At 35.1% G+C, this 20,498-nt stretch overlaps 1 protein-coding gene across 4 annotated transcripts in view; it reads left to right on the forward strand.

Moving 5' to 3' along the window:
• Positions 1-20,498, forward strand: part of CDC14A (cell division cycle 14A) — a 68,134-nt gene that overhangs the window by 41,309 nt on the left and 6,327 nt on the right. For 2 of the 4 annotated variants that reach the window (XM_040611049.1, XM_040611046.1), the window contains exons 7-15: positions 675-737; positions 3,904-3,991; positions 5,810-6,040; positions 8,216-8,354; positions 11,198-11,351; positions 13,672-13,787; positions 14,329-14,376; positions 15,975-16,103; positions 17,017-17,339. In XM_040611049.1, coding sequence (XP_040466983.1) covers positions 675-737; positions 3,904-3,991; positions 5,810-6,040; positions 8,216-8,354; positions 11,198-11,351; positions 13,672-13,787; positions 14,329-14,376; positions 15,975-16,103; positions 17,017-17,339 — 1,291 coding nt within the window. The remainder of the gene's footprint in view (positions 1-674; positions 738-3,903; positions 3,992-5,809; positions 6,041-8,215; positions 8,355-11,197; positions 11,352-13,671; positions 13,788-14,328; positions 14,377-15,974; positions 16,104-17,016; positions 17,340-20,498) is intronic. The other 2 variants (XM_040611050.1, XM_040611048.1) reach the window with 2 other exon arrangements.

Here is a 20,498-nt window from a genome sequence, read left to right on the forward strand (position 1 = left end):
ATACATACATCTTTAGGAAAAAATTGGCATATTTAATAATAGTACAGTAAACAAATACAAAAATTGACTTATTTCAATCCTGTAATAAATACTGTCTAACATAGTCTAGTGAACTTCATTCTGTTAGTGGAATGTGTGTTAAAAGCAAATATGAGATACAGGTTATACACAGTACTGTATTCTCTTTATGCTATTTTGCCTGGCTATTGTGGTACTAAAATTGGAGTAACATATTAAGTATAGAAAATCAGTAAACAGTTAATGTTCTATATTTTATGTCCATCTGCATGAAAATGTATTCAGCATTGAGTGAATGTGTGACAAAAAGGGAATTGCTTTTTAATTCATTATCTGCCTTACAGGAAAAAAGACATACATACTGGGGTGGGGAGAATCAGTTGTATCATTTAAGTGGTATGCAACAGCCTTATGTCCCATTGTAATGTCTTTGAAGGGGGGAGAAAATGAGCCTGACGTGCTTTAGTGACTTTGTTGGAGTTTTTGTTGTCTGTGTTGTTAATCTGTGCAAAATGTAACGTTGTCTTAATTATAGAGGCTTCAATAAGCCAAAACCACAAACATTTAGTGATTTAGTTTTAAGCCTCAAAACCAGTATTATAAAATGAGATTATATATCATATTTCAGTATAAACTGACACCTTGTTGCCTTTTAGGCCTTGCAGCATGGATTTTTTGACTTTAAGACATTTGATGTGGATGAATATGAACACTATGAGGTTTGTACATTTAATAATGAGTTGAATGTGTTTGATTTACCTAAAATAAGTTAGAATATACAGTATCCCACGACTTAAAATGTACTGGAAACACATTTTAATTCAAGTAAAACCCAGTGTTCATATGTAAGATATGTACATCCAAACCCGTATGATGTATGTGAAAAACACGCAGGATGAACATCTTCGCAATTTCAGCGTGTCACATAAATCTCCTGTTTTCTTGTAGCCTTTCTGGCTTCTGGGACTTCTCTCATGCTTCCCAACCTTCCCCCAGGATATGATCCAAGGTCTCTCAGCTGAACCTCAGAATCTGTGCTTTCTTTCAACGCTTGAGCTGCTTCTTGAGATGCTGTTAGCCCCAAATATATACATCTTTTATAGCCACATAGATCACTTTTTCTGAGCTTTTTTAGTAAGGATGCATTACGTGGGGATTTCAGTGATGAAAATACATCCAAAATACTTCCCTAATGCAGTCCCAGAAAGCTACATATGTCGTTCATTGTTCTGCCAGTTTTCTTACAACCAAAGAATAGATACTCTGAATGACTCTAGATGCTTCTAGGACCTTGTTCTGTGATATACGCACCTTTATCTGCTAGTAATAGATGGTTATCTCAAGCTATATGGCTCAGAGAACCTTTAAAATATCCCCATACTGCACCTGTGAACTGGGCTGTGTACAGAGGAGATGGCAGCACAGGTGTATGTGCATCTGGTCCAGAATAGCTGCATCATCTTTGTCTACCATTTCTCATACTCAAAGGAAGGAAAAGGGTTTCTACTGGTCAGTGACAACCATGTAGTTCTATTGGATCTTGTCTTTGGAACTCCCTTAAGTTCCTCCAGTTGCATTGGTTAAGGAGAGCAATATATAAACTAGAGGTGTCCTAAACATTTGAATACATATTAAACTCTCTTCTCAGAGTTGTGTTACTTTTTTGTAGCCAGTATTCTTTCCCTTAGTCCCTGTATTGCAATTTTCAGAACATTTGGAAATAATGAGAATAAATTTGCTTAGTTTGAAAAGGTCCATCTTAAAATTTATTATCCTAAGTTGAATATTTCTATTAAACAAGTTTCAGGGATAATAGCTTTTCTTAAATCTCTGTAACATTTGATAAATAATTGCCTTGTTTTATAAGCAAGGTGTGGATGACTACATCTCTGAAATACAGCTGTAGGAATTGCTTCATAAAGGTTCAAGAAAGAAGGTGAAGTCAGGAGAGGAATAAACAGTGGAAAAACTTAATTTACAACACCAATTATACAGTAGATGTTGGCTGCACTAGGCATGCTATAACATACAGCTATTCACAAAACTTCAAAGCATTTGTAGAAGGATTTCTGTACACTGTAATGTTCCATAATAGTTAGATTGAGAAACTGGTATAGCCTGTGCTGAACTGCCAAAATTAAATGAACAGCAACTAAAATTTAAAGTAAGAAATTGCGGCACTTTTCCTTTCTATGTACAAAAGGAAAATGTTTTTTCGAAAACAAAAAGATGGTTGGGAATGTCTAGGATTCTGTACATACAGTAGGCATTAATCTGCCTGGAGAAAAGTATTAGAATAACTGACTAAAGCTATCCCATTATCTTGTTTAATGTTTAATGTTATTTTAGTTTGTGATAAGTATGCTGCCTGCTGTCTGAGTTTAAGCAGCAAGAACTTGGAATCATCTTCAATTTTTTGTTCATTTCTTGGCATGTCTTCTATTTTACTTGTTGTGGTCAGCGTTGTATGTTTACATACGTCTTCTGCTATATTTATAAAACTTCAAATGTTCCAGGTTTTCGCTGTGTTAGGTCTTCAAATGTGTAGTTACGTCGGGAGGAGTTGCATAAGACTTAAAGGGAGCAGGCAAAAGGAAATTGTTTCACCTTTACAGTTCTTTCATCTTATTGCATTACCAAGGCAGCTAATTCCCCTTTTGTTGGACCAGATGTAAAATACTCTTTAATAATAATGTTTGCATGTAGTTTTGAGTATGTGTACACACATACACAAATATATTGGTTAAAAAGTAACTTATTCACAATAACCCATGTAACGATAAAGATCTACTTAATTAAAAAATAAAACTGGTAATACAAATACAAAAATACTTACTGAACAGGACTTCTTCCTTAAATGGGTTAGAGGGGCTACAATGTTGAGATTGCAGTCTGTGATATAAACAAGGGGGGGGGGCTGACTTGCCAAGATGGGTTCACTAGTCTTACACAACCTTGTTAACTTACAGGACTTTTCACTGTGTGAGGACGTTGGGAGCAAGCCTAATGGGCTTAGCTAAGCAAACAGTTGGTGAATTGATTGCAGTAATGTCCATTATCAGAACCTTTCACTCATTAGGATGTTTTGATGAGCTGGGAGCTAAAAACACAAGCTTAATAATGCAGTTGAACAGAGTGCCATGTCCTTAAGAGTCACGCTGAGAATAACTGCATTGCCAAATGAGGAATGAGCATTCTTCAATGAAAAAACATGAAGGCAGTCTTGAACTTTAGTTCTGCATTTCCAAAGAAGCTTCCAATTTTGGCACTGACAGAACTTGCAGAGCTTTTTTGAAGTTTTAATTTAAAAGTGAGCAAGAAATGCAAAATGTCAGTTTGAGATTTTGGGGTTTTTTTAATCTATGTTTTTTACTTGATTTATACTTTCCTTCTATGATTACTGGCTCATCAGAACTTATGCTAGTATGTAAATTTCAGTTTCTACAGAGAAAGAATAATTGTTTTTGAAGGCTAATTGTTTTTTGTTTTCTGTGAATTTTTTTTTTTTAGCCAATGCCATACAGGGAAACATTTTTCTATATTCTTTGATTATAACCTATAAGAATGTTGATGTTTGTCAGTATTGTTATAAGTAGGTGTCTGAAAACACTAAGCCCTCTGAGGGAGAAATATCTTAGAACTTTCTGCTTTTATTGGAAAACATAAGCAAATTTTTTTTTGCTTTTCATTTTAAGGTATTTCTGAGAAGCGTCTTATGATTAGTTAGTGTCCCATATAGGTAAGCTAGATAATTACATTTGAAGTGTTTTGTTTTAATGCAGCAAGAACATAGTAAAAAGTAAAATAAAATTTTGAGTCATTTTTTTAACTTTGTATGTACAGATATTAAAATGCTTTTCTCTTTCTCTTCTGAAATTTTTATAGCGAGTGGAGAATGGTGATTTCAACTGGATTGTTCCAGGAAAATTTTTGGCATTTAGTGGACCACACCCAAAAAGCAAACTTGAAAATGGTACGGTGTATATCTCAATGCTGTTCTGTGACCTTATTTTTCCCAGCATATTAAATAGTCACAGGAAATGAGCAGAAGATAATAGAGATTAATAGATAACTTATTATCTTCAGAAGTAATCATACAGTGACTTTTTATATACAATCATAGAACCTAATTTCAAAAGTTTGGAATTTCTTCTTTGCTAGAAGAATTCCAACTCTTCGAACAGTCAGTGACTTTCATTCAGTGATATAGTGCCTGAGAAATTCAGGCCCCTTACTTTTCTCCTGGAACCTGCCAATGTGATACGGTAAGTATGAGAATTAAAGGTGAGTTGTATAAAGCAAAGGAGACTGTATTAAGAGTTGTGTAACAAAGGCCAGGAAAGACTTTAAAAAGACTCTTGCATTTATTACTGAAGATTCTTGAGATAATGGGAAAAGCCTATATAATTCTAATGGAATAAAAAAAGAGAAATTTACCCAGCAGAGGAAAAGTAGAGATTTGGTCCAGCTAAAAGGAAAATAATCAGTTTAAAAACTACAATCATATTTTTGCTGAATTTCACCTTATTCTTTGTGCCATGGTATTTTATGTGAGCACGTTTTCTGAATGTCTGCCTCTTTCCTCCCCACTCTACCTTCTGCGCTCTCATGTTTCCTTTATGACTGGAATGCTGCTAATTGCATACTGTCTACTAAAGATTTAAACTAAATCCAGGGACAAAATGCTTAGGTTGGTTTGGGTTTCTTCTGCAATCACTGTTACAGTCTTTTCCTGCAGAATTTTTCAAAAACTACTCAAATTGTTCTATGGAGTTAGGAGAACCTGTGGTTTATTTTTTTATAAGTATATAACTGAAAATTAATCAGCTAACACTAATGTTTAAAATTCCGTTATGAGGCTACAAATAAGCCTCACCCAGGTGAGTGTAAGTACATGTTACAAAGCTACATTTTTCTTGTTGTGTTGTGACTAATTGCATTTACTAAGGCATATATAACTTCTGGAAATGACCTGTGTGTTGTGAAGAAGCTTTCAGGTTTTACCTGAACAGGAATAAAAATTCTGGAGATAAACCAGTGAATTTGGTCAATGACAGACCTTCTGATTTTTGTGGTGGCTTTCTTATTCCTGTGTTGTCCTTATAAGACTTAATTGTTAATAGGAAAGAGTAAACTACATTTTGCATCCATCCATCGTATAGGCATGGGTGCACGCTCCCTCAAGCCCTTGGCAGCAGAGAACATCTGTTTGGTGAATGTGCCCTAAACAGTTGTGGTGTGGTTAGTTTTTGCGGCCCCCCCCCCCCCCCCCCCCCCCCCCCCCCATTCTTCTAGAGGATCCTTTTGTATCTCAACTGAATCAAGGCATAATTTTTTTTTTTTTTTTTTTTGCCACAACAGTGCAAGAATATTTCTGGTATTGCAGTTTATCCTTTGACTGTTCCTCTTGTCCATAGTATAGATCACCAATCTATTTTCCTCATAAACACAGTGTTTCCTCTTAAAGAATGTTCTTTGAGCTGCAGCTTTATAGATAAACAACTGTTCTGAAATGCTAAATTCATGTATGCGCCCAGCTTTATGTATAAAACCCTACTTCTAGAGAGGAATGGGCTAAACAGCAGACAGTTTAATTATAGTCATCTTTATAAGCATTTTGTGGAAATATTTTTTTTTTGTGTGACTTAACATGTTTATTCAGAATAAACAATTAGAGCTTTTTAAGTATTAGCATGTTTATCATTCAAAAAATGTTTAGGGGGCAGTTTTGCTTAGTAGGCCTTTGAACTTCATCTATGATTGTAAATGATTGTTGCTTCCTTTTTTATAGGTTATCCTCTTCATGCACCTGAAGCTTACTTTCTCTATTTCAAGAAGCATAATGTTAGATCAGTCATAAGACTAAACAAAAAAATTTATGATGCAAAACGCTTTACTGATGCTGGTTTTGAGCATTATGACCTGTTCTTCATAGACGGAAGCACACCAAGCGACAGCATAGTTCAGAGGTTCCTCAACATTTGTGAAAATGCTGAGGGTGCTATTGCTGTGCATTGTAAAGGTGGGTGCACTTATTTATTTCTCAGGTTAAAAGTCAAAGTAAGTATAAATCCATAGCGTTTTGTTCCAGAAATAAGGCGTTTAAAAAACACTTTCTGATTGTGGAAGTAATACTGCTTCATGATAGTTCACTAAATATGTGACAAATATTTGTTACTTTCATGTGCATATTAAGTTCTTTCAGCCTACTCTGCTATTTACAGTAACTGACAATCTGTTGTTCATTGTTCTGTTTCTTCTTAATATCACTTGAAGGCGTGAGTTTTAGTTGAAGGGAGATTTCTCTTTTGCATTATGCTTTCACAGCATTATGATAATTGGCTATGAAATGCAAAGGGCTGAAAGGTCTTCTTTGTCCTTTTGGACAGTTCTACATTTTTGTGTGGAGCGTGACTTCCACATTTCAAGTTATTGTGAGTTATTGTGATGCCAGCATTTCAAACCAGCCTATTTCAGCAAATCAGCTAGAAAATACACAAAACATGCTTAGTCAAGAACGATTAACAAAGGCTTTGAAGGTTTTGGCTTGATTTATGTTTAGAGTTGTGTAAGGACATTGTGGAGATGAATGTCTTGCTGATCTGAAGCAAGAATAGTGCTATTCATAATTTTTCCTTGAACAATAAACATGCATATCAAAGATAAATAAGTTTTATTTGCTAACAAGTTGTTACTGTGACTAGGACTCAGAAATCCTGGCATTAATAAGCTGGACCTCTGCTAACTGACTAAATGAGCACAGAAGCTATTGATTAGCATGAGTAGATGGTTATTCTCCAGGTTTAGTTGCTAAAGGAATACAATATACTTTTCTAGTGACTTAGATACTTGCAAACTGAAGTATTTTTTGTCTTTTGTGTATTTAATAAGAAACCATCAATCTCAATTCTTTTTAAGTTTTTTACATCCTTTTAAATAAGCATATTGAAGTTAAAGCAACAGTTAGCTCGGAGTTAACGTATTGTCTGTAGTTTTCTTGTACTCTGCAATGCAGAGTACAGCTTCTACACTAGAAACTGCTTGTCACCAAAGTGGTAGAATGGTTTAATGCAAAGGATTGCTATGGAAAGTGTGTACGTTAACATGAACTTCGAGAAAATAACTGAAGTCTTAATGATATATGCAGTTGGTAGATGTTACCTGCAGTTTTCAGAGACCCTTTTCTTATTCAGATATATATTTAGTGTAGTACAGCTCTTGGTTATCTATTTGCCTGTTGCATTCTAATCTTCTGGTATATGGTTACAGAATCACAGTATTTGTGGACTTTTAGCTTTATCCTTTTACCTGAATCATCCTAACTTTCCAGAAAGTCATAGCAAGGTTTAGTTACTGGTTAAATGTAAAGAGCTCGTACTTGTGTATGGAATTGTCAGCAAGGATGTCTGGCTGCTTAGAGAGTTTCCATTTAGGTAGATGTTTGTGCATAAACAGTAGGCCACCATGAGAATGTAAACTGCAAATACTGTATTTGCAGGAAAAGGTTTAAATGGGGAGACCTTTTACTAGTAGGTAAGACACAGTGCTAGAGAGAGATTAATTCTTACTCTATAATTAAGAGATTCGTCTGATAGTAAAAGCTATTTGTTCTGTTTCTACTCTCTCCTTGAAATCAGGATTAGTTTGTGACTTGAGGGGCGATGGGTTAAATTGTTTTAAGCTATTGATACATATAATTATATGCTGGTCAACATCCATTGCTGTTTATACAGATGGCAGTGAATTGTTTTATAGATTGGTTTCACAACAAAACTGATTCAGAACGAAAAAGCCACTGGCTGACAAGACACATGTGTTGTGCACCAGTAATTGCTTGTATTTGAACCTTGATTTGTACAGTATGTGTGTTGGCTTCTCAAAGGTACTTTGACGTTTGTTTTTACTGGTTTTATAAATATGAAGTTTGTATTCATCTTGGTCACAGCTTGTTTGAAAATATCAGCCTTTTTTATTTAAGTTTGAAGTGGAATTATACTAGTGCCAAGGGTGTTCACTGTTATGATACATTTTGTTCTTATATCTACAGCACTGAAATCCAATTATGTGATAAATTGGAATACTGAATCGAAAATTCTTCAAATATTAAGGTGGTGAATGACATTGCGAAGAATACTTTAATTTGATTATGAAATACTAGTGACTTTGTGTGTGAATGTTGATATTTGTGTTTCTGTAGCTGGCCTGGGGAGAACAGGAACGCTGATTGCCTGTTACATAATGAAACACTACAAGTTCACACATGCTGAAGCCATTGCTTGGATAAGAATATGTCGACCAGGCTCTATTATAGGACCCCAGCAACACTTCTTGGAAGAGTACGTATACCTTCTTTGCTACTAAGAATCAACTGCTTCTCTACATCCTTATCCATCTTGCACTATTTATAGGACCTACTTTCTGTCTACTGACGTCGTATAATACTGCCTGTTGCAATACATTTAAGGTTAGTCAACTTGAGATTGAAATCAAACATAGCAGCAAAAGTCTTCTCTGGAGTTGCTATGCATTTCTTCCCCTTCAGAGGCAGAGGGTCTCAAAACTGTTCATGTTCTGGGGATTTAGGAATTAAAGACAAATGTGTTGAAAGAGTAAAGTCCAGATGTGGACAAAAGATCAACAATAAGTATTTATGAAAATATTAACATAGAAAGATAAGAATTTGTGTAGCCTGCGATGACACTTAAAATGAATCTTAGAATAGTATAATTGATACTTTTTTCTTTCTTGTAACTAAAGATTAAATAAGTATCTGTTGGACAGCTTATGATCTGTCAGATTCCTAACATAATGTATGAAGCATTTCCGATATGGAGTTAATAGTCGTTAGCAAAATTAATATGTGGTTTCAATAGAGCTCCTTCTCAAAATTGACTCTATAATTTGGCTTGAGAACACCTCGTGTACAGGTAATTTGAATGGGTGATTCAAGGTTTGATCCTGACTGGAAATGAATGACAGAATTGCACTGGCTTCAGTGATGTAGATGTTAGTGTCACAGTGGTTTTTATGTTGTGCATTTACTATTATAGTGGTTATGTTGATGTTTTTGAGTTGATAACCACGATGATATTTAGTTAAAGGCATTTTCAGTGTTATGAGAAACACTGAAAAAATCCACCACAAATTTGCCTCTTTTTGGAAAAAAAAATGCAAACAGCTCTGCTAGATACTACGTAAATGCAGTAAAACATTCATAGGATTTTCGAGGGAAAGCAGTATTACTGTAATTATTTTTAATATATATTATAATTTGCATTGTGCATTATAATATAATAAAAAATATTATTTTATATATTATAATAAGCATGAAAGGGGATTCCTATTTATTTTCCAGTGCAACTGAATGGGTGCTCCTTTATTTGGGAGGTGGCCCACCATTATTCAAAACGGACAAACTTTTTGTTTCAAAAGTCGCAAACTTTTACAAACTGCGGGCGCTCGCTCAAGGCAGATTAAACTTCTCCACACCATGCTGATTCTTGGATGATGCACTTTTAAAAATAACTTCCACAATAAAGCAAAACTGAGAGAAAGCTTGTAGGTAGTGTGGTTAGTTAAGTGCTGTGTACTCGAAAGATAGGAAAACCAGGGCCCATGTCTCTTCTTCAGTGGTGTTTAAATACTTGGTTTGATTTTTGTAGATAGGCAAAGATCCTTCAGATTTTTTTTGTTTGTACCTGTATTATTCGTAGCTAAGAGCTGTAGTATGCTTCAGTAAGAATTTTCTGTTGTCCTAATGGCAATAAATAAGTTTTGAGAATCAGACAAAGTTCAAGCAGTGTCATCAGTAGTGTCAAAAAGGGATTGAGAAAGGAGGAGCTAACATCAGTTGCATCATCCTAATATAAAATATCTTACCCTTGGGCCTGCCAAGTTGCATCTGATTAAAAGGTACAGCCTTGCAACTTTGATCTCCCAACCTTCATAGATGTCAAAACTTCCTCTCTTAGGTTCTTTGAGGTTTGATAAGGATGTTAGAGTAGTGGGTTGGAGTTTGGTGGGTTTTGGTTTTTTGGTTTTTTTAGATGTTCCCACCCAAGTATGTGTCTGATCAGTTTGTTTGAAAGATTTCAAAAGTATTTAAAGTCAAGCATGTTTTCTAGGCTATTTCTGTTAGGTAGAATAAGTGGTGTTTCCTCTTCCCCCACCCCTTCCTTCTCACTTCTCTTGATATTTTCTTGGGACATAGTGAAACTTTTCTGGTAGTGCTTGTATTTCCTATTAATTATTGAGCAAGTTTAGGCAGTTGTCTCAGACTGCTTGGCTCTTAGGCTTTGCCAGAGTGTTTTGTTTTCAAACAAAGGAAAGTGTTCAGTGGAGACACTGAAAGGAAGACAAAGCAGGTGTGGAAACTCAGAATGGTATGACTCGGGGAGATAAGCTTAATCAGTATATTCTGATTTAATACTACATTGTTTTTGCAGCATAGGAATTTAATTTTGTTATAATAATATGTAATAGGGTCTCAGTTCTTGAATGGAACTAACATGACCAATACCTACACAGCAAACTTCCTTATCAAGGAATAATGCAGTCTCATCCACAAAAGCCTGCCTAGCCATGCCTACTGTAGCAATTAATTATTCTTTTTTTTACCCCCTGTCTGAAGGATATAATCTTTTCTGAAAATTGATACTAGGTCCTGTTCAACTTTACTATGATCACTTCCACTCTGCAGGTCAGCTGTAGTTTTACTGCACAGTATCTGTATACACAATACTCATGCTAATGAGTTGGAAAGTGCTGTATCATGGTTTATTCTACACATTATGTATTTAAAAACATAATTTTTTATGAATTTTTAACTTGTGTTTTAAAAGCCTTTAAAATAACTTTGCAAATTCCGTTTTAGTGAATCTCTTTTCCCAGTATGATTTTTAAAAATGAAGTTTTAGTACCTGTAATATTTCTGTGATGGCTACAGACTTGTTTGGTGATTTTGGGGTGGTTTTGTTGTTTTTTAACCATTGGAAATCTGGGGTATGTTTTGGTTTTTGGGGACGTTTTGGTGGTAGAAATTTGAATATCTTTTTTGTCCAGATGAAGATGTACAGGAGATTTAAGTGTTGGCAGTCTGTAAGAGTAGCATGTTTTCATATTGTTTTTTATGTGTATGCAAGTCTGTTGATGTGATTTGATTTGTTTTTGTATCCTAAAGGAAGCAAGCGATGTTATGGCTGGAGGGAGATCTCATCCGATCAAAGCAGAAACGAGTAGTTGATGGAAACATTAACAGAGTTCTTTGTGGCTTGAATGACATGTCAATCAGTGACAGCATAAATAAAGTACAAGACTTGGATCAATACAGGGAGGTATGAGTTTGTTAAAAAATTTCAGACAAGCAGAGATGGAGCTGATCTTTTAATAACTAGCTGTAGGTAACTTTTAATGGGGTTATTTGAGCCTTTTATTAGTACTAGATTGATTTTTCACAGCTAAACTTTTTTTATAAGTCGTAATTAGAACAAATTCCCACTTCTTTAAAAAAAAAAGGCTTAGGTTATATCTAAAACTGTTACAGGTAATTTTGCAGACTTCAAAAGGTTTGTATTATTTCCGGTCATTCTTTCAGGCTTTCAGTTGTGTATTAGAGAATGGAAGAAAAAAATAAATCACTTTCCCTCCTGGAAATCTTACTTATTCCAAGTTTCTGGCTAATAATGTGTTAGTGTATAGATGTCCATCCTTTTATCATAGTGTTATGGATTACTAATGTGATGTGTAGCGTAAGGACCTTACCTGTGCTTCCAAAAATAATTGTACGGAGTATGAGCTAAAGTGAACATGCTTCTGTTTCTGTGCTAGTAAAAGTCTTAAACTGTAGTTTTCTACAGTATCTGTAAGAAGCAGTTTAGAGGAACTACACATTTGATGCCATCTTAGCTCTGTAATAACTAAAGAGCTTTTACATTGCTGACAGAATCCTTTACTCGGTCTAACAGACCAGGGATGTAGTGTGCACCTTCCTCAGATAGTTGTTAGTATAAATTCAAGTCAGCATCTATCATGTGATCTGTGATAATCTGGAAGAGTGCCTTGAATGTGTTTGTGTAAAGGTACTATTTCCCTTATGGAAGTGCAACTTTTTTGGAATATGTAAAGTTAAATATCTAGATAAAATTGGACAATATAACACTGTATAGAGATGATCTTGTATGTCTAATGAAAGAAGCTGGCACATGGCCATATGGGTAGTCATGTTTTTGAATCTGAGCTACCACTACAATTTACTGCTTCCAGTATGCTAGGTAGCTTACTTGCAGGTAATTCAGCTACCCCTGTGCTGTGTAGCAGCTTACGTACAGATGCACAATATAAATTCAGTGCTGCTTTTTCTGTTGTAACCCTCTTTGTAATACTTGTATTTCAGCTTTTTACAGTCACATTACAGGTGTTTAACTGAGTTTTTAAAACATAAAACTTATCTCTTTGGATATTTGATTATATTTCAAGATCTAATTATAATAACCCCTCTAGAAGCTCAAACCAAAGTAGTTCCCAGTCCCAAAAATGCATAAGGTCTAAGAATCAGAGGGCAGAACAGCTACATGCAGTAACTGTTGGGCAGTAAAGAGAGTGAAAGAAAATTTATCAACATTGAGGCTGAATGGTAGATAACGATGGCCTAACATATAAGCTTCAATGAAATCTAGCTAAAATATTATTTTTTTCCAATAATGGATGCACACTTGGACTATCACATCATTTGATTAACTTCTGTTGTATTACTTGTGTCAATCTTTTTTCTTGGTTAATGGCAGAAACTATTCCTCTATGCAGAGCATTGAGGTCACTTAGGCGCAGTAGGAACTGCAGTAATACAAATACTTCGTTGAGGTCAAATAAAGCATAATTGGTATAAGTTGTTGTTTGTTTTTTTTATTTGGAAATTTAAAAAAATTGCAGATCTTCTTGTTTAACTTTCATATTTCTCTGCTACCTAAGATACAGTCTCTAGTACTTCAGTCTTGGAAAACTCTGTTTTGAGATCACTCAGGAATTATAAATAGGCATGTAAACAGTGTTGGCATACACCAACTATTTCTTAGTTTATACTGTTTTCTAAAGCTGGAAGAAGTAGGATAAAACTCTGAAATCTGTTCATTCTATATTCCTTATAAAATTATCATAGGGAAATTGTTTTCAAAACTATTTTCTAGAGGTCATGAGAACTTCTTAAGAAATCTAGCAATTTAGGAAAGTTGATTGTTAGTTCCTCTTGCAGGACACACATCTAAATTTCTTCCTCATCTTGTGCATATTGCAGAATTGTGTGTTACTGCTTCCCTTCTACATTGATGATTATAAAAATGGTAATGGAGGAAGGCATTAGAGTTTACATTCCATCAAAACAAACTTCTTTGAAGTAAATAAATACCCGTGTTAGACTCAAGTATCCTGATCTGACTTTGAGGTCAGATTCTGCAAAAAGCCTCTGAATGTGTTTTTGTACAGTGACACATTTAATTTACTGGAAATTTGCAAAGACAGAATAGTGTCCTGTGTATGCAGAAGGCTGTAGATGAGCCTTTTAAATCATAATCTTTGTGAAGGAGGCGTTCAGTACTTTGAAAATACACTACTCATAAGGATTTGATATATTTCCTTGCTTGCATACTTTGTGTTTCCCAGGATGATTTTGAAGACAAAGCAGGTGCAGAAACTCAGAATGGCATGACGCAGGGAGATAAACTTAATGCCTTAAAAAGTCGGAGACGGCAGTGTTCTGCTACAACTGGAGCTCTGAGGTAATTAATGAGTTCTGAGGTAATTAGCAATTCTATATTCGGTCCGTGCTATCACATCTTTATTTCAATTACATGGCCTTGTTTAAGGCAGTGCTACTAGTTGTACCACCTTCTGTGGTGGAAATTTCTCTAGGTATATACCTATTAGTTTCAGATTTGGTTTATTAATTTCCCTGCCCCCCCCCCCCCCCCTTTGTTTCCATGTTCAGGGCACCTATATCTTGTGTAGCAGTACAAGACAAAGTAAATATCACAAAACATTCAAATTTATACTTGCCTAGCATTATAAAACATATATCTCTAATAAAATACTATGCAATTAACTTAGTTACCTTTCTGTAACTACTTTTCTGTACTCCTTATATAAATGTTGAATTTTTCAGAACCAGTTAATTTACCTAACTGTAAATTAAAATTGATTGACATTCTTAACCTTGGTCAGTCTTGTACTCTAAAGCCAGCATGAGACATGCAAGCATGCTTTGAGGGAGGGGAAAGGCTTTTTATCCTCTGATAAAGGTTGCTGCTTTTGTTTCTTTAGGCTGCAAGACATGAAACTGCACACGAGGTCAATATCACAACCTTTCAGGTATTACAATTCTCAATGAATACCACTCAGATCTTAAATTTTCAGTGTTTGTTTCAGTGCGCATCAATTGATTAGCAATTTTAGACTTCTGGGAAGTGACAGATAAAACCTTTTTATAAACACCTGCAAGAAACAGGGGAAAAAATCTAATGGGCAAAGGGTATAGTTCTACTTCAGGGATACCTTGAATTCTTCTTAACAAATAATTAGCGCATACAAGTAGTTTCCTCAGTCACATTTTCTTGTATCTATATTGTTATGCAATGAAGGATGGCTACTTAACTCATAAACACTTTATTTCTGTAGAATTAATTACATGTCTCAAAAGCCTAAATTGACTACTTGTTGTCTGCATATCATAATTTTTGTCCTGTGTTTTTTAGTAGATGAATTAGAGTTGGTACTTTTTTTTTTTTTAAAAGATGTACCAGATAAATACTAGGTTTTACTACCTTTTCATACTTAAATGCAGGGTCCTTACTGTACACTTTACTACATGCTTTGTTCAGAACTTTCTGTGGCACCAATAAAGCCAACGGTTTCTTCTCATTTTCTAAATTTTATTTATGAACTGTATTAATTTCAAGTCAGTACTGACAGTGCCCCCCCCAAAGAAAATAAATCATAGAGTGAAAACTGACTTAATTTAAGAGTTATAGGAGTGGCAGAATTGAGTCTTTCTTTTGGTAATCATTGCATCCAAAATATAAGATAAAATATCTATCACAATAAAGCATTAATATGAAAAAAAACACATTCTCTTCAGTTTTGTGGCAACCTGTATTTTTGAGATGAATTAGTCAAGATGTCTAACCTTGGAGATGTCTGATTACCCTTTCTTGGTGTGGAATTAAAACTGTTTCTGCTCAATGTTGTTCCTTCTGTGCTTGTAGCTGGAGACTTGTATGCAAGGTCTTTCATCCTTTAAGAGATGTTCATGATAATATCCCCTAGTCTTAAGGATGGAGAGAATTTCATGCTACTGTGAAGCTATTCATTTATTGGTTATTAAGAAACCAATATGGACAGCTATAATGCTAACATTTTTGAGCAGTCCAGTGTACCATACTTACAGCTCAGTATCAAAATATGAAGAATTTGGTCGCTAAGGGTCCCACCCTAGAAAGAGCTGTGTGTTCTGTGCAACTTTGTAAAAATGTTCTTGCTGCCATTTGGAAACAATGACGCTGTTCTCATGCAAGCTGCAGTGGTTTGTTTTTCTACCTGTACTTGCTTTATAAGCACAGGAAGTATTCTTTCTGAACTGTATCTAAAATTTAAATCAAATTTGCAGTAAATTTGATAAACAATATGTGCTTAGCCTTCACAAATTATCAAGGTGAAAAGTAGCCTATAACTGTATAATATGGTACTGCAGGGGAAAAACTTGAGTGTGGGATATTTTAAAGGTGTTTTTTTTTTTTAAAAGGAATTTGAAAACAGGCAAACTGTCGAGTTTTTGCAGTTGAGTTCTGTCAGACTTGAGAATTTCCACTTTTTACAATACCAGTCTATGTATTGAAAGACTGTATGTGTTTGAGATGTGTATTTTAATTATAAAAATCTTGTTTTTCACTAAAACTCTGCACTCCTTTTAGACTGAATACTTCAGGTAGCACAGAAGGATCCATGTCTCCTCTGAAGGCCTCCAAAGTGATGGCAGTTAAGTCACCATCTGCAGAAAGAATAAGCAGAATTCCCACATCCTCAGGCTCTAACCTTAAAAGGTGGGGTTTTTTTCCTTCTCATTTTGATACAAATACTTACTATATACTAAATGGTTTTCAGCAATATGTAGTCTACGAAGCACTTCCTGTTCTTGGATGTAAGAAGGGTTAAATTTAAAGTGATTTGCTGTTCTGCTAGCCAAACTTCAGTTGCTTGTGGATTTAAGAAACAAACAACCCCAAACCTATACTACTGGTATGAGACCTCTGGTGGGATTATATCAAGTCAGAAACAGTGTTATGTTGCTTGGGGCTTTTTGGTGGGTTTATTTCGGGTTTTTTTCACTTACCTGAGTTTATAGAAGTTTTGCAGATATTCTCACAAGTCTATATACTATTAATCTCAGAAGAATACTGCATGGTAATTAATATGATTTTTATGAATGCTTCATTTATTGCGATTTAATTCCATTATTACTATTGTACTAAGTAATTATGGATGTTAAATGAAATTTAGAATACTGCGTTTTTAATAACTTCTGGACACAAATACTTGAAGAAAATAATTAACTTAAAGAGCTATTTCAGGACACCCTATTTTTAATCTCAAATTTTATCGTATTACTACTTGGTTACTTGAAGACTTGTATATCATTACTGATTTCAAGAAACAAAAGAGTTCAGTGTAGGTCGGCCACTGCCTAAACCTTTTACCACAATCTCCTGCATGTGCATATCGTTTGACAGAGGGGAAAGCTGGCCATGGTAGTGCTCAAATAAACAAAGTTTAGGAACTCCTGACAAAGAATTCTGGGGTTTGTTATTTGAGAGCTAGAAGTTGAACCTGTGTGCAAACACAAATTATTTCACAATGCTGTGTTATTCATCTGATGTCTTCTGAACTGTTATTTTTTGTATTTATCTATACATACCTTGTGTGTATTTTTTTTCCCAACATGTGTTTTCCACTCAGCGTTTCCATAAACTCCAGACTAGCCAGTTCTCTAGGGAACCTGTATGCTGCTTCAGATGATGATGAGAGCAAAATGACATCATTGTCCTCTAGGACAGGTTTTTCTGTAAGCCATATCTCCAGCCACTTGAACGGCAGCTTGCAGCTGCCTCACAGAAATAACCATGAACTGAACAACAACTTGTACAACAGAAACAGCAGTAGTGGCAACAACCTGAGCAGCCAAACCAGTTTTCACAGCGCCGTGACAGATGAGTATGCATCAACCTTCCTTTATGGGCCTTACAACTCCTCCAGCATGATACCAGAGTCAATCAATTCCTGTAAGTTCATAGTCACAACAGCACTTTCAGGCATCTGACTGATGCTTATCTTCCTTGCTTCTGCGAACAAAGCTGTTGCAAAAAAATCTTAACCTAGCATAATTCTCTGACTTCCTTTAATGATTCTGAATAGCACCTTTGTCTGTTATCTTTTTAAGTAATTATCATTTCAGCTCTTTTTTTTCCACCTCTTTCAAGCATCTAGATCATGGAGGAAGGGTTCATGAAAATAAATCACTCCTGAACTTAAACAAATGCCTTTTCTGGTATCTTTCTTAATGGACCTTCTTAGCCTTTAGATTTTTTTGTTTCAGATTATCCATAACATTGTTTATTAGTTTATTACTTATTTTAATTTTTATGCAGTAACAGATTTAAAGAAGCTTTTGTATGTATTGTACTAAATGGAAGGTACAATATCCTTAAAGATAGGGCTCATTTGAAAGGTGAGTCCATTTGACTTAATCTAGTCCTTTTCAAACACCAAATGTGAAAAGTATTCGAGAGCAAGATACTTTTGATGGTCTCACCATTTTAGCTTTCATTCCTCAACAACTTTGCCGCCTTGGGCTTATTTTGTGCCCTTTTCCTGTGTGAAAGAGTCTGTATCAAGAGGATGTGTGGATAAATTAGTGCAGCTAGAAAAAGATTCTGTACAAAATGCAGAGAAGAAAGTAGAGAAACTTCAGTTATGAAATAAGTTCAGCTCTTTTAGGGAAAAAATAAACAAACATATTTCCTACTGTAAATCTAAACCCAGGTTAAAATATCTTTTTTCCAAAGACTTTATACCTTACTAGTCACAAAAATGTGTGGTGTCTTTAATAGATTATATTGCCTACAATTAATTGAACCAGTCAGTAATACTGATACTTCTGCTTTTTATTTTTTTAGCTGCTGGGAATAAAATTGCCTTTTTATAGATTAACTTAAGAATATGACAGCTTTCTTTTCTGTTTCCTTACCACTGATAAATCGCTTCAGTAAAATGTAAGTTCTGGTGTTATACCTGCTACTGGCTTTGAGTGTGGCCAGTTCCCTGCCTTAAAACAGATAATATACACATTGCACGTTAACTAGCATGTCAGCTCAAAAGATCATTCATGGATTGTGTTCTCTTTCTCCTGAAGAAGTGGGAGATCTATCCTCTTGTTAATAGCTAGTATGTGGCACCACTTAAGTTCAGAAGCCACATGTTTATAGCTTGTGAGTATGAATTGCACTTTCTGAGGACCGATGACAGTAGGAAATAAAATTCTCATTGTTCCACTGCAGAAGAAAATTGCATGTGTGATTAACTAGTATACAAAGTACATTGAAAATAAAGTTAGTTGAGAGAACTTGGTTTTTTACTCCCTTAAATTTAAAGGGTACTTCCACTGGAAAAAGAGTAGAGTTACTGTGCGAGGATGTGCTTGACCTAAGGTAACTCTTTAAAATACTTGATGCTTTCACACTCCTTGTCTTGAAAGCACATCTAGCTTCTTACCCACTATAACTTATCTGGAAAGAAACGTTAATATTCCTTGATTTTAGGATCACTGAGTGTTCTGCATTGAGTTTAAATCTGAATTTAAATGTTAAACATTGGTAGTAAGTTGTTTGCAAGAAACTTCTTGGATATTGCCACATCATTTTAGTTTTTTGAAGTTGTTTTATCTCTTTAGTTTGGCTGTGGTTTTACCTGCTAGATGGGATTGAGGTAAACTATATATAATGGAGATTTTTCTAAAGTTGGATATAGAAACCATCCCAGTTTTCTTACAACAAAACCAGTTCTAGAACAAGAGAACTGTTTAGTTTTAAGTGACTCATTTCATTTAATTCCTTCAGGCACAGAAATGAGGAGAGAGGTGAAAAGCTGTATAGCAAGCTGAGGATGTTTGTTTTGAGACACATTCAGGAGTCTTATTTGTTTTTGAATTCTGATGGTTCTGGAAACTCAGCCTTTTAGGTTTTCCCAGTCTTTTTATTCAATATGCTTACAGAATTTCAGTCCTCAGGGCGGGTGACAGAGGCTCCAGTTGAGTATACTGGAACCAAAGTCAATATACCAACAGTGGTAGAGAACAATCGTTCATCTGGATAACTAAGTGGTCAAGTGTCTGATTTTTTTTTTTTTTTTTTAATTCTCACCTTCACTATTGTCTCATATTTGATTTTTTGGACAGTAATTCTTTGGAAGGTCAACCCATTACCATTCTTTTCTGTTGTATCCTCTGTAAATTATATGCTGCCAGCAGCAATTCTGAAGAGTTTTTTTCCAAATTCTAGTTACAGCTGCATATTATGCATAAATATGTAAACCAACATGCAGAGCCCTGAAGAAACACCTTACAACTGTAATGTGACTCAGTAATGAAAATAAGTTGACATTGTTCACAATGGGCCAAAAGTTACTAGAGTACCAAACGATAACATAAACCATTACAGAAGCAAATCCACAGTGGACTGCGCTAAATTGTTACCTGCTTTATGCACAATTCAGAGTTGAGCACAGTTACTGTGATGTCATGGTGTTTAAGACAAGAGTAGATTATTTGATAATTTAATCTCTGAATGCTTTCTGCCTGGTTAGTGATCCTCTGATTTACTGGCTAATACAGATCCATCTTCACGGTGCTTTATTTTGAAGATAATGTAATTTTTCTTAATAGTCCCACAGTCATACTTAAAACGATTTAACTTTTAATCCGAAACTTGCAGTATCTCTTTATTATGTCACTGTTAGTCCTTTATTACCTTATTTTCTTGTCATGATATTTCATGTTAGTCATCTCAACTTGATTCTTTTGATAAGCTAAGTTGGCTTAAAAATCCTTTTGTTCAAATCCTTTACAGTTTTTGAAAATCCTTTTTCAAGAAGTAGATGCAACACTGTAATATTCATCTTTCAGGTCCTGAAGACTGCTACCTGGTGCTGTCCTGCTTATAAATCCATAGCTTGTGTTACCACCTTTAACTGTAATGCACTAGGAGTTCATGGGGAGAAAAAAAATAAAATTCTTGCTATACCCAAGATATGGACTTGTATTTTAGTCAAAAAATCCTGCATTCCATGGGGTTTTTTTATGTGGGACTTTGGAAAAGCATAATTTTTTTTTCTCTTCCCCCCCCCCCCCCCCCCCCCCCCCCCCCCCCGCTTCCTAATGGGACCAA

This window comes from Falco naumanni, chromosome 11, assembly GCF_017639655.2.
Source record: "Falco naumanni isolate bFalNau1 chromosome 11, bFalNau1.pat, whole genome shotgun sequence".
NCBI classification, from domain to species: Eukaryota; Metazoa; Chordata; class Aves; order Falconiformes; family Falconidae; genus Falco; species Falco naumanni.